This window comes from Urocitellus parryii, chromosome 9 (genome assembly GCF_045843805.1).
Source record: "Urocitellus parryii isolate mUroPar1 chromosome 9, mUroPar1.hap1, whole genome shotgun sequence".
Taxonomy (NCBI): domain Eukaryota; kingdom Metazoa; phylum Chordata; class Mammalia; order Rodentia; family Sciuridae; genus Urocitellus; species Urocitellus parryii.
Genome location: NC_135539.1, coordinates 46,011,889 through 46,026,302, shown reverse-complemented (window position 1 = coordinate 46,026,302; position 14,414 = coordinate 46,011,889). Strand labels below are relative to the sequence as shown.

The window sequence follows — 14,414 nt, the reverse complement described above, 5'->3', positions numbered from 1 at the left end:
AATAAAAAAAAATCTGAAATACTTCAAAGTATTTCAGATAAGGAATACTTAGCCTATATTATTAAAATGTAATTATGAAACAATTTCCCTACTGGTGTGTGAAGCCAAGCAATATTTTCATCCTGGTAGTGGATTCGAGCTAAGAGGCCATGAGTTCTGAGTTGGCCATTTTCTCTTCCCTCCCATGAAAATTATTCTACTAGGCCTGAGGGCTGATGAAATAGAGAGAAACTACTCCTGTACCTGCCAATCTTTGCACAGGTCCAGGCCAACCAGGGGCTTGGAGCAGAGGTCATGACATTGTTTGTAATTTAATTTTCTAGGGTTGAATTTGAAAAAATCTGCAAAAAGGAGTCGAAACCAGCAGGACTAATGGTCATGAGAGATGTGTCCCTTGCAAAATCAGAGTACATTCCAAGTGAGAAAACAATCGTGAAGATTCAGAATTTACATGATGATAAGGAGCTCTTCAGATACTGCGCTCTCCCAGAGGTTAGAGATTGATCTTGTTTTGGTTTCTCCTTCATAGCCAGCCTGCATATCTTCCCCAGACCTGGTGATTTTACTGAATTTAACCCTTGTCCACACATGGTGCTAGAGTGGTGTTCTTAGCTGGAGGGAATTTTGTCTTCCAGTGGATACTGTCAATGTCTTAAGACTTTCCTTATTTCCAGGATTTTCTGGTAGTTACAACAGTGGGGGAGTATGCAATAGTGGCTTCTAGTGGGTAGTGGCCACAGATGCTGGCAATAGGGCCCAAGATAGTATGATGCACAAAAGAACTCTCTCCCCAAGAATGATCCCAACCAAGATACCAATAGCACCAAGACTGAGAAACACCACTACGGATTGTGTTAATTATCTTTTGTTAAGGAATTAAACAGCAAGGGCTCTATTAAAAGTAAACATCAACAGGTGTGAAACTCGTTTAAATCTATTCATTCATTTATTCTTCTATTTGTTTTATGAAGCTTGTCATTTGAGTTATGAATTTGCTTTTATTTATTTATTGTATTTAATCTTTTTAGTTATATATGACAATAGAATGTACTTTGACATATCATACATATATGGAGTTTAATTTCCCATTCTCGTGTTTATATATGATGTAGAGTTACACTGGTTGTGTATACATATATGAACATAGGAAAGTTCTGTCCAGTTCATTCTGTTGTTTTCCTATTCCCATCTCCTTCTTTTCCCACATTCCTCTTTGTCCCAATTCAGGGAAGCTACACTCTTTCTCTCCCTGCCTATTGTGAGTCAGCATCAGCATATCATAAAGAACATGAATTTGCTTTAAATTTAAATTATGTTTTATGTTACCTTGTTTATATATAGTGCTAAGGAGTAAACTCTGTGGCACTTTATTACTGAACTACACCCTCAGTCTCTTTATTGTTTGATTTGAGATATCGGTCATGCTGTGATTGAGGCTGACTTTGAACTTATGATTTTCTTCCCTCAGCCTCCTGAGCAACTGGGATAACAGGCATACATCACTATGGCTGGCTTAAAATCATTTTTAAAAATTATTTTTCTTTGAGAATAATTCATATTTCATTCATGGATTTGGAGAATATCATGCTAAGCAAAGTAAGCCAATCCCAAAAAACCAAGGGTCGTATACTCTCTCTGATAAGTGGATGCTGATCCATAATGGGGGGGGGAGGCATGAGAAGAACATAGGAACTTTGGGCAAATGGGAGGGAGTATGGGGGCAGGAACGTTGGTCGAATAAGAGGGACATCATTACCCTAGGTACATGTAAAACCATACATATGGTACAACGCTACATCAGGTACAATAAGAGAAATGAAAAGTTGTTCTCTATTTGTGTATGATGAATCAAAATGCATTCTGCTGTCATATGTATCTAATTAGAATAAATACATAAACAAAAAAGAGTAATTCATATTTAAAGAGAATTTAAGTAATTCATATTTCAAGTAGATCAGGAGAGTACATCATGAGAAGAAGTCTCTCTACCCAGCCTCACTTGCTGTGAGCTCTTTGTACATTCTTCAGGTGTAAGGGTCTGGCGAAACATCGGAGGAAGAGACCATAAGAGATTGTTTTATGTAACAGCAGAAGGGAGGGGTTATTTGGAGACCAGCATGCTGGGGCTGAGAGCTCATTATAGTAATGAGAGATAGAGCCCTGAGAACAGTTTAAGCAGAGCTTATATATTTTCCTTGGAGAGGGCAGGGAGAGAAGTACATTTTGTAGTTTGGCAGTTGGGGACAGCTCATTCTGGAAACAAGATTAGTAAACAGTTTACAGTTGGGGACAGCACATTCTGGGAACAAGATTAGCAAACAGTTCTTAAGATTTCAACAGTGTTTTGTTAAGCATATAGAAAAATGGAGTGACAAGTACCTATTTTATTAACCTTTCATTTTTCATTTCTTCTTTTGGTTACTTTTAATTATAAAAGTGATTATTGGGGGGTGTCATATTCTGTGTCTGCTAGTGGGGTATATTGTTGTTTGATTACCATAAGTTTGATTTGTCTAATTTGGGATTGGAGAAAGGAAACTACATGGTTGAGCAAACAGGGTCCTAGAGTTAACAACAATATAAGAATTATTAGAGGACCGGCCAGGGATGATAAAAGCATAGTTAACTAGGGGGACTGTGTGAACCAAGACTTACCATTTTTGGGGGGCTTTTCTCTCTTTCTGATGCTCTTCAAGGCGTCTTCTTAGTTTACTCATAGATTCTTTTACAATTCCAGTATGGTTGGCATAAAAACAACATTCTTCCCTCAATGCAGCATAAAATGACAAGTACCTATTTTATTAACCTTTCACAGGAATTAGCTCCTGCATCCTCAAGTTTGTTCATACACTCCCACCTTTGAGCACCATGGTTTCCTACCCATTTGTTTAAAATGATTTGAAAGAGACATTCTATATAGCACTTATTAAAAACCATCACCAAATGCCGTCAGAGTGTTTGACTCCTGAAGACAGACTTTGTTGGGCATGCACGGGCTCCAAAGACTAATTTCCCCATTCCCCAATATCCTGCTGTCCAATATGAGCCCTGGTGGCTCACATGATCCTGCCATCCAATGGTGAGCCCTTCTGGCTCACTTGATCCTTACCCAACTGTCGGAGACCAGCTCCAACAGGGGGTCTCAGGAGACGAACGGATGGTGAGGAGTCGGCGAAAGAGGGGGTGGAGAAACAACACAGACACCAAAGTGAAGGTGTTGATCCCAATCTTTACTTGTGAAGTTGATCATATATACTTTTCATTTTGGCAGGCTTACAGTACTTTGTGGTTACAAAACAGTAATCATTATTCAAAGAAACAAAATATTACGTAGTTACAATTAGAATAGAAGAATGTATTTTGGCTTATGCATAAGCAAGCATTTGTACTTTCAGTTCGCGTTTTGTTTTGAGCTGTTTCTGCTTAGTTAACTTTTAATAATAGTTACAAATGTCCCAAACTATTGGCCTATACCTTGACTATTCTTTCTTGACTTACTGACTGGAACCGGTGCCATGGTTACGGCAAGTGGTTGATTTGTTATTACTTTTAATCAAACAAAAGTAAGAGCACAAACCATTGTGCACAGGAACAAGAACAAGTTGCCCAGTACTAAGCACTAATCTATCTTCTCTAGATTTTAATTTAATTTCTCAAAAACTTCCTTGACAGGAATACAGGGAGTTTTTCATTAGACATTAACAATTTACACTCCACAGCTGAATCATTGCATTTAGAGCAAACAGATCTATGCTTTAGAAGTAGTTGCATTAATTGGGAAAGTCATGATTTTCCCTTCATACTTAATGGTCATATGAGAAATCACAACTATACTTATTAAAGGAATACAAAAACAAATCAGCCCATTCCCAGAAACATACTGCGCTCCTCCAGAGGATGGATGCCTTGCGCCATCCACCTCAGTAGGGCCTTGCCATTGCCTGAGTCAGGGGAGGGGCGCAGCACCCAACAATTAGATTAGCCCTGCTGGCTCACATGATCCTTACCCACCAATCAAAAAGCTCCCATGCCAACAGTCAAACCCTTCAAACATTAAACTGTCATAACTGTCAAATCACCCCGGGGCTCTATAAATATGCATAGCTGTTCCTCAATAATGGGGCATTTTCTCCAAAGGCAAGCCTTGATCGTTCTTTCAGACTGCACAGGTAAATCACCTGTGATGGACTGTTCAGCCCATGGAGAGAAGGCCCAGGGGAAATGATCCCCAACCATCAGTGAGTCAACCTCCAGTGCTGGGATGGGAATGAAGTCGGCAAGTGCTCACAGAACTTGAAGCCAAGGCAATTCTTGGTGGATGAAGTACTACCATCCTTGACTTTCAGATGTTCTATTTTTTTTTTCTCCTGAGACTCAAACTCCATGGGGACAGAGACCTCCTTTTCTAGTTCACTTTAGAGCCCCCTACAGGCCAATACTCTGCCTGGTTCATGAACCTTAGGGAAGAATTTTTGAGGAAGTGGCCACATATTTTGAAAGTGGTCCTCTGACAGCCCCAAGTCATGATGGACTCTTCTTATGCAGAGTCTCCCAGGAGGAGGGAGACACTGCCTTCTGCCTGGGCCACCCTCTGTAGCTTTGGTTAGCAGAAGAGCTGATCCTGGGCTTCCTAGTTGATACCTCCTAGAAACCCTTATCTTTTATATAGGGCAAAAGAGAAAGGTTACACTTCAAGTTTGTGCAAAAAGTTCCCATTGAATGCTGTGTATTGGAGATCTGGAATGATTTCTAACTCCAAGATTTCCATGTTTTGTCGACAGTGTTGTGAAATACCAATTGATGTTTAAATTGTTGCCATTTTGTTTCTTGTGTGGGCATTTTATGCCTCTTGTCTGCATTTCAGATTTTCAATGAGTTTGATTTTCCTTCTCCTTTTCTCAGATTCTGAAGTATGTGGAGTGCTTCACTGGACCCAATATTATGGCTATGCATGCAATGCTGATTAACAAACCTCCAGATACGGGTAAAAGGCTCTTATTTGTTAAACAGAAGGAAGACAAAAAAATAGTTTAATTAACACAGGTAAACGTGATGTTCTAGAATCATTCATGTGTGTAACTGTCAAACTTTGGATTGAGTGAATGTGAGTGCTGCTAAGTCTTAATATAGCTCATGTTATATCAACGTTAAAGTAAAAGTGATTTCAGATGTTGCTTTTAGGGTTATTGTAACTCTTCCAATGAATGGTTCTCTGAAATGACAGTTTAAGAAATGTGACTGTTCTTATATCATAGACTCCTTCTATTCAACATCCCTAAACTTCACGAGCCATTCTTAGCCTGTTGGATTCTGCATTCCTGATCTGAAGACATCATTATTAGTAACAGGACAAAAGCTGTGACTATAAGTCTCATTCAAGTCCTGGTGGTGCCTTATGCTCGCCAAATCCTAGATTCTAAATTCTCACAGTGACACTGATTCTGCAAGTAGATCCAAGGTGTCTGCCTTTTAATACCCACCTCCAGAGATTCTTCTGTAGGTGGCTCTTGGACCACACCAAGAGATCCTTTTACAACACAGCAGAAATCAGCCATGAGAAGGTTTTATCCCTGTGTACTTTTTCTTCCTTCTGACAGCTGGGAGAGGTTTAAGTGATAAAATGTCTTCCTCCATGATGTCCTTCCTTTTGAGGGGAGGTGGTCTGGAAACCAAGTGCCTAGAACAAAGCTGGGAAAATGTCCATGTGGTTATTGTTTCTGACTGGACCTTGACTGGACACAGGATGACTGTTGCTCTGTGAAATAAGACCTCTTAGGGAACTGTTTATGGCATCAGCCACATAGAAGGGGACCTCAGCTGGGCTCTGTATTGCACTTTGTAATCCTAGCACTTGGGAGGCTGAAGCAGGAGAAGCTCAGATCCAAAGCCAGCTTCAGCAACTTAGCAGGGCTCTAACTAACTTAGCAAGATCCTGTTTCTAAATAAAAAATAAAAATGGCTGGGGATGTGGCTCAGTAGTTAAGCACCCCTGGGTTCAATCCCCCATAGTCATTGAGACTATTCTTATGAGACTGAAACTCAGACCCCTGCCACAAAAATACAAAACAACAAAAACCTGAAGGAAAACAAAATAAACTTCAAACATAATTGTAACATTCTGTTTAATTTAATTTAATTAGTCCAGCATTTTTAACAAAATAATTACTGCATGCTACCTCTGTGCCAAATATATAGAGTGATAAAGGAATAAAGCAAAACAGAGATGATGATGTATATGCAGATCCCTAGAAAAGAGGGTAAGCACCCAGCAACCAGAAACTCAGAAGACAAGTATAGATTCCTAGCACCATCTTGACTGCTATTTTAGTGTGGAACTTGTCCCTTCAGACAGATTTTTCACAGTGTTTGATGTGGTTATTTTTGTTTTCAGGAGAAGGTCAATGTGTTGTTTATTCAGGCAAAGAATAATAAGTATGCGGCTTGAACCCCTTTTGACAGCAGGCTCATTTCAGGCAAGAAGACTTCCCGGCACCCCATGCACCAGGATCTGCACTATTTCCCCTTCCGGCCCAGCAATCTCATTGTTTGTGCTTGGACCGCCATGGAGCACATTGACCGGAACAATGGCTGTCTGGCTGTCCTCCCAGGCACCCACAAACTTCCCCTGAAGCCACATGACTACCCCCAGTGGGAGGTAGGTCTGTCTTACCACTGAGTCTGCATCAGAATCTCTTTCCCTGTTGTAATTTCTTGTCAAAAACTTGGAAAAGAGACTGTTTTCCTTTCTCAGCAAATCATTGTCCTGAAATTTGCAATTGGGATCAGGAGGAGTTCAAGGACTTCAGATCAAATATTCATTATATTTGTTCTTTCATCATATGTGTGAAGGCCAGCCAGTATGGACACTTGAGTAGGAGCTGCCTAGGATCTGAAATGGCGAGGCCTAATGGTAGAGGTCAGTCATCAACCCTTCAACTCTGGTGTTTGTGACGTGTCCACTGACTGAAGATGCTTAGATTAGAGGAAGGGAGGGAGGGATTGTCTCCTTGCCCCTGTGAGGACCAGCAGAGGCTCAGGGGTGGAGGTGGAGATTGAGCTGAGCCTTGAAGGACAAGGTAGAATTTCCTACCCCAGAAATTCTCTATAGAGGCATCAAGTCAAGGGCAAGTGTGAACCTGGCTAAGGAGGAGGAAAGATGGAAGATGCTCACATTCCAGATAGGCTGGGTGCTAGTGGCACATTTTGGGACTTAGAAGGGGAGAAGAGCCTAAAAATGTACATTAGGATCTGATTAAGATGGATTTTAACAGTGAGTCTCCAGGTTATATATGGACAATGAGGTGCTTCCTTTATAGGAAGCTGGAAGAACTTTCATTTTGTAACGAAAGTGTTTTTCAGCAATAAGTCTCAATTAAGAAATGTACATATTTTGAGTATATAATTTGATGATATTGCCATACACACCTGGTCCCACAATCAAAAGAATCCATTGATACCCTCCCCAAGTAACCACTGAGTTACTTTCCCATCCTGTTGTTTACTTTGAATTTTATAAAATGTTATATAAGTATAATCCTATGGCATACACCTTTTGGGGGTGTGTGACTTCTGTTGCTCAACATAGTTATTTTGAAGTTCAACAAAGTTGACGTGTCTCTCAATAGCTTGTTCTTTGTTCCTTTCCATTGCTGAGTAGTATTCTGTTGCATGACTGAACAATAGTTTGTATATGCATTCAAATGTTGATGCTGGGGAGCTATTAAAGTGCCTCTGCACCCATGAATGATGAGGTCCAATTCATTCTTCAAAAACATGTTCTCACTGTTTGAGGTCTAGAAGCCTAGAGGTAGAGAGGAGATTCTCAGGATTTTCTGTGCAAGACCAGAAGAACCTGAAATCCCTGATGAATCACTGGCAGAATCTGCTTTGAAGTGAAAGGGCAGGCTGATGGCCTCAGAGAATCCCAACAGCCATTTGGTGCTGCTTGTTTGTTCCTCCAACTTTATTTTATTTCAATTTTTTTAGTTGTAAATGGACACAATATCTTTATTTTATTTGCTTATTTTTTTATGTGTTGCTGAGTATTGAACCCAGTGCATCGCACCTGCGAGAAAAGGGATCTACCACTGAGCTACAACCCCAGCCCTGTTCTTCCAACTCTAATCCGATCCAATCCACCATCCTATTAGAAAATATTGCTTAGGAAGCATTACTTGGCAATTGAGAGTCTCTACCTTCCTCGCCATCCCACAGATCAATCATCCCTAGACACACCATCATCGACCAGAAGCCCCTTTACTTTTGGCCTTTCTTAATTCAATCAAACTGACAATGTATCCATTATACTGGGTCAAAGTTACCATGTTTTGCAGTAGGATGTTGGTCATTTCTAAAAAGAATACTTTTAGCATGAGAAATGGGACACTTCTGCCCAGATGCTTAAAGGCTCATCATCTGTAGTCACTTCTCACTTTAATTCTTTAATAAGGATATAATGCATTTTCTTGAGTTATGACTAACTTTGGAAATAGTTATCAATAAACAATATTTAAACTTACTATTCTCTTTGTACACTGAATATGACATAAGTCCTTTCAGCACAGAAAAATTGAGCCTTTTCACCATTCTATCTTGGGGGAATAATTAGGATAAGATACCTTAAGTAATACAAGAATGATGTGAACACAATTTTAGGTGAGGTGAATGTCAGGCTGGGGCAAGGATATTAAGATTGAGGCTGGAAATGCCTAAGAGAAAAGTGTTCACCTGCGTGCATCACAAGAGGCAAAGCTGATCTCAATTACTTATAATTCAATGAGGAAGTGTAGGTAAAATTCAAAATTTTCATTTGGTCAAAAAATAAGTGAACTAATTACTAACCTGTGACCTTAAGTTTTTGCATTGCTGGGGTTCAAACTCAAAGCCTTGCACATTCTAGGCAAGCCGTCCATCACTGAGCTACATCCTCATCTCTTTGTAAAAAAACTTTTTGAGACAGGATCTTGGTGAATTTACTTAAGCTGTCCTGACCTTGGGATGCCTGACTTCAGCCTCCTTAGTAGCTGGGATCACAGGTGTGCACCACTATACCCTAGGATTTATGACTTTCAAAAACCAGACTATGACAGACTCATGTATATTTTATAATTTCAGAATTTAACTTAGATAAGTTTTCCTCTTGGTAGAAGTCAAAGAACCCTTTCTGTTCCTGTGGAGTCATGCACAAAGTGTTCATTTTGGTGCTTCCTCCAGTGTAGACTGTGCCTGTCTTATGTGTTCCAGGGTGGAGTTAACACCATGTACCATGGGATCCAGGACTATGCCCAAGACCATGCTCGAGTGCACCTTGTGATGGAGAAGGGAGACACTGTCTTTTTTCATCCTTTGCTCATCCATGGATCTGGCCGGAACCAAACTCAAGGATTCAGGAAAGTATGCATTCACATTGCTCCAGTTTTGAAAGGTGAATGCGTTAAAAACAGAAATTATACATATAGTAACTTGTAAAAGGTTTATGACTTTTAACTAAACTGGATAGTATTTTCCAGTTTACATACCAGAAAGGATATTTCCTTTTTTTTTTTTTTTGTTTCCTCTACTTAGTTAGAAGCCAGGTGTCCTCAGGATCCTAAACCTGTTCCTCTTAAATCTTGGTCATATATGGAATTTTTTCAGAGCAGTAGCTCACGTTGTAATGCATAGCTTCTGCTTTCTGAGGCAAAAACAAGGACTGAAATACTCACATAATCACATTTTGGGTTAGGATTCTAGCTCACTTGGTGGAGTACTTGCCTAGCATGTGTGAGGCAGAGGGTTGGATCCTAGGCAGCACTAAAGTAAAATGAAGACATTATGCCTACCTATAACTAAAAAATAAATTTTAAAAATATAAAGATTGGTTATTTGGGCAATTATACCATTGTCTCATATATACCTTTTAAAAATATAATCATAGGCAGGTAAAAGTTTTTTATAGTTCCTTAATTAGCATTTAGCTAGGGGGCAGGAGGGAGAGGCTGACCTACAAGGTAGACAATTTGGATGCCAGGGACGGGGGCTTGCAGATTAGAAGTCAAATCTGTGTGTAATAATTACTTTCTGCAAGAAAAACTCCTTGCTTGGTTGTTGACATTTATGAGATGCCGTTCTACATTAACAATGTTCACTCTGTGCAGGTAATTTCCTGCCATTTTGTCAGTGCTGATTGCCATTACATTGACGTGAAAGGCACCTGTCAAGAAAATATTGAGAAAGAAGTTGTAGAAACAGCAAGAAAATTTTATGGAGATGCAAATAGCACAGTTTTGAAGGTACACTTGCATGAAATGACCAAGTAAAAATGTTTTAGATTTTTTTTTCCTCAGATACTTCATTCATGCCTGATTTAATTTGAGTGTAGGATATGAATCCTTCTAGGACATTCCAACAGACATAAAGGTTTGGGATTTAATCAGACCTCCTTTCTTGATAAAGAACATTTCCATTAGAAAATCTGGTAAGACTCCAGAGTGCAATTCTGGGATCAATACTGATTTCAGTAAATTTGCAGGTGGTGTGAATGAGAGGCATAATGTGCATGGAGCAGAGATGAAACACCTCTAAGGGGGCAGTAGACAGTGTTCCAAGTGCTTTCCTAATTAATACACATCACTTAATACACATCAAGTATTTGTTAAGTAGTAGATATTCAATGAAACTGATAAGGAATAGACAAATTAGCAATCAAGGCAATTAAATAAACCTCTTCACTTTATAGAAAACACACATTTTAGTCTCTGAACCAAGAAGCTATTCCTATTGCATTTCATTTGCATGAGATAATGAATAGCACAGGCATGTCCCTTCCCCGGAGAGACTGAGTGTGTTGATAACTCTGGGTTATTCTGGATGCTGTAGGTCAACACATAGTGCCTTTGGGAACCATCAGAACACCTTCTTAGGATGGAGAATCTTGCTTCTCCCTTTAGAACCTACAAATGTGTCACTTTTTTTTGAAAATGCTCCATGATTGGGGATTCAATTAACTGAAATGTTGGAAAATATTCAGGATATCTTAAAATATTTGAAGTTAACTGCATCAGTACTGAACACATACAGATATTTTTTACTCATCCTTATTCCCTAAACAATAGTGTATGTAATCTGGATATTGTTTTTATTATACCAGTTGCTATAACTAATCTAGAAGTAATTTGAAGAATATGGGAGGATGTACAGAGATTATTTTATTCAAGGGATAGAGCATCCATGGACTTTAGTATCTGATGGGGGTCCTGGACTGTACATCACATTTTAAGCTTCTGAAGGTTGTCCTGAATCAACACTACCCTGATTTATTTTAGGTACTTTATAAGTTAGAGTTTGTCAGGCACATTTAGAATAACAATAGAATATTAGAGTAACAATGACAAATTATATAATTCTAAGTTATAAAAACACTTTCATGTGCCTTTTCTCATTTTCTTCACCAGAACTCAGTGGTACTATACAGTCTATGTAAAGAGGAATTAGAGTCCCAGAGATTGGTCTAAGTAACAGAGCTTGATTTCAGAGGAAAGCTAATTCTGACATTATTCTTTCCACCATACCCTGCTGTTTGCTCAAGAATAAAAAAGAAATAATATCATCTTTGTTGCTTTATTAATAATGGTGTAGGGTGCCTTGTGGCACATGCCTGTATTCCCAGCTACTTCATAGCTTGGCTGAGGCAGGAGGACTGGGAGTGAGGCCAGCTTCAGCAACTTGGCAAGAACCTGAAAAAATAAAAAGGGCTCAGATGTAGCTTAGTGGAGAGTGTCCCCTGGGTTCCATCTCTTATCTCTAGTAAAGCACAAGAAAAAAAAAAAAGGAGAAATCTAAGGAAACCATTAACAATGACACCACTTTCACTACTATGATTTCATCAGATATGCGCCCTCAAGGTAGTTCAGACAAGTAAAGATAAGTAGAGAGAAGGGTAGTGAACTGCTGTGACTTAGCATCACATCTCCCAGATGCATCACTTGCAATCAACAAGGCTGACCGGTTGGGGATTCATCCATGCAGTTAGCACTGTTTTAAATGTTGGCAAGAGAATTTTTTGGAGTTCCAGAACTTGCTTTATTTACTAATCAATATAATGATCATAGCTTTTTTTTTCCTTTTTGTTTTCCATTTAACCATTTCTAGAGGCTAGAAATCTCATTTCTTATGGGGAATTGACCAATGGAAGTCTTCCATACACTCACTATGTTTGGTATTATTTCCAGGATTTTCTGATGTCTCGAGCACAACTTGTGAAAGGAGAAAGAACTAACCTTTGAAACAGTCCTTAATTATAACTCCTTTAAAGGAAATTGAAGGAAACAAGGATTCTGAGGAAAATATTTTCATATTGGAACAGTGTAATCTATCCTAATACTTGTTACCAAAGTCAAGAAAGGTATTAGGGGTTTCATTGCATAGAGTTGATTTTGCAGTGGAATAATGCTATGTGAAATACTACTGGTTTTTAGAATAACCGATTTGGGATGAAACCTAATAAAGATGATGTATGATTTAAGTATATTCAATCAGTTCCTTGCACTGAATTAGCTCTTTGAAATTATACACACAGGTGCTATAACTAATTAGAAGTGATTTGAAGTAAATGGGAGGATGTATGGAGATTATTTTATTCTTTGATTATTTACTTATTTTTTGAAATGCAGTGTGCACTCAGATGAGCAACTCTGTTCTAGTAAACACTCCACTTCCTAATTTCACTTCATGAAAGATTTCCAATCTAGGACCATGCTTAGTACATTTACATTTGGTGAAGGGCATACAAAGGATATCACATGATCCAAATAAGAATGGGTCCTCATTCCCGCTACCCTCCTTCAAAAACAAAATATCTTCTCCAATTTTTTCCATTTTTCTAAGGAATGTAGACAAGGACATCTTCCCTTAAGCTTCTCCCTAAGCAGGGCAACTGAAAGCCTTCAGCATTTATGAATGAAACCTAAGATGTTTTAAGAAAAGGGAAATTTTAAGTTAATTTAGCCTAAATGAGGAGTGAGCCTGAACTGGGATTTATTTCAACACAACACTCCATTTCTATTTCAGTGGAGGGCAGCAAGGAGCCCTGGTCCTTATTTTGTGGCTTCATTAAGAAAGAATCAACCAGTTCCTTTTTGTCATTCTGCTCAGCACACCCATATGTTTCCATGGATGTTAGTTTATTGAGGGGGCACCCATTTAATCTTAGCCCCAGCAGGAAAGGAGCACAGGCAAGGGAATCATTAAGAGGACCTAGGGAAACTGGTCCTAGAATGATATGAACTAAATGTAATTAAGGAAAGCCAGACAACATGCAGAGAGCACTGCTTTTATCTAGAACACATTTCAAACTACTTCCAGCCTGAATTTGCTTCCCCTGCCTGGGCCTCTCAAGTTGCTGTGATTAAAGATGTACACCCCTGTGACCCGCTCTTTCCGACTGGAATACCAAACTTCAGGCTGGAGTTGTGACTCAGTGGCAGAGCGCTTGCCTAGCATATGTGAAGCACTCAGTTTGAGTCTCAGCACCACATATAAATAAATAAAATAAAGGTACATAGACAACTTAAAAAAAAAGAAAGAAAAACCAAACTTTATCAAGGAAAACGGCACACTTTTGAGTCTCCATGTGCATGTGTGAGTGAAAGCCATCTTTTCTGTCAGGTACAGGCATTTTTCATCTGTGTTCCTTCACTCCATTAGTTCACAAAGCAATTTTCAGGCACCCAGTCTGTAGTGGGAGGGGAATGACAGCAGGATGACTAGGGCTGTTTTCCATCCATTTGCATCCTCCTTGTGAAGGGTGGTAGCAAACCTCTGCTGGAACATGAAGAGATGGGACAGGAGGAGAAGCCTAGCTACTCAGTGGAAGGGGATCTGTTTGAGAGGGGGTTAATTTCACCCGACAGTAATCTAAAAGTTTATGTTCAAAGCACAAAATAAAACAATAATTCCTTCTAAGAATTTTGGGACTCAGAGTTGAGGAAAGATAGAGACCTTTGCTTACATAAATGTTGTTGGATCTCTCCCACTTTACTCCTGTGTTCTCTTGAATATATAAAATTGAGATAAAAATATTTATACAATAAAAATACCCATCTTATGGTTTTGTTTGTTTGTGTATTTTTCATCATGGGAGATTGAAGCAATACTTACCACTTACAAACATCCCCCACCTTTTGCATTCTTTGTTTTGAGACATGGTCTCACTAAATTGCACAGGCTGACCTGGAAATTGCAATACTCCTGCGTCTGCCTCTGCCTCTCCAGTCACTGGGTGTAAAAAGCAAGTTCTCCCACACCTGGCCATCTTTGCCATTTTTAAGTGGGTCGAGCAGTGACATTAAGTACATTCACACTGCTGTGCAGCCCTCATCACCATCCATTGACAGAACTCTTTTCAACTTATTAAACTGACACTCAGCACCAGTCAA

The 14,414-nt window shown here is 39.2% G+C and overlaps 1 protein-coding gene across 2 annotated transcripts; it reads left to right on the top strand.

Moving 5' to 3' along the window:
- The first annotated feature begins 378 nt into the window (after positions 1–378).
- LOC144256915 (phytanoyl-CoA dioxygenase, peroxisomal-like) lies at positions 379–12,387 on the top strand. 2 transcript variants are annotated; one of them, XM_077802729.1, is made up of 7 exons: positions 379–492; positions 4,903–4,984; positions 5,777–5,782; positions 6,474–6,655; positions 9,244–9,393; positions 10,137–10,271; positions 12,210–12,387. In XM_077802729.1, exons 1-7 carry the CDS (start codon positions 379–381, stop codon positions 12,261–12,263), a joined length of 723 nt encoding a protein of 240 aa, XP_077658855.1. In that variant the 3' UTR covers positions 12,264–12,387. The 2 variants fall into 2 exon arrangements, with proteins under 2 accessions (XP_077658855.1, XP_077658854.1); XM_077802728.1 differs by lacking the exon at positions 5,777–5,782.
- The last annotated feature ends 2,027 nt before the right edge of the window (positions 12,388–14,414 follow it).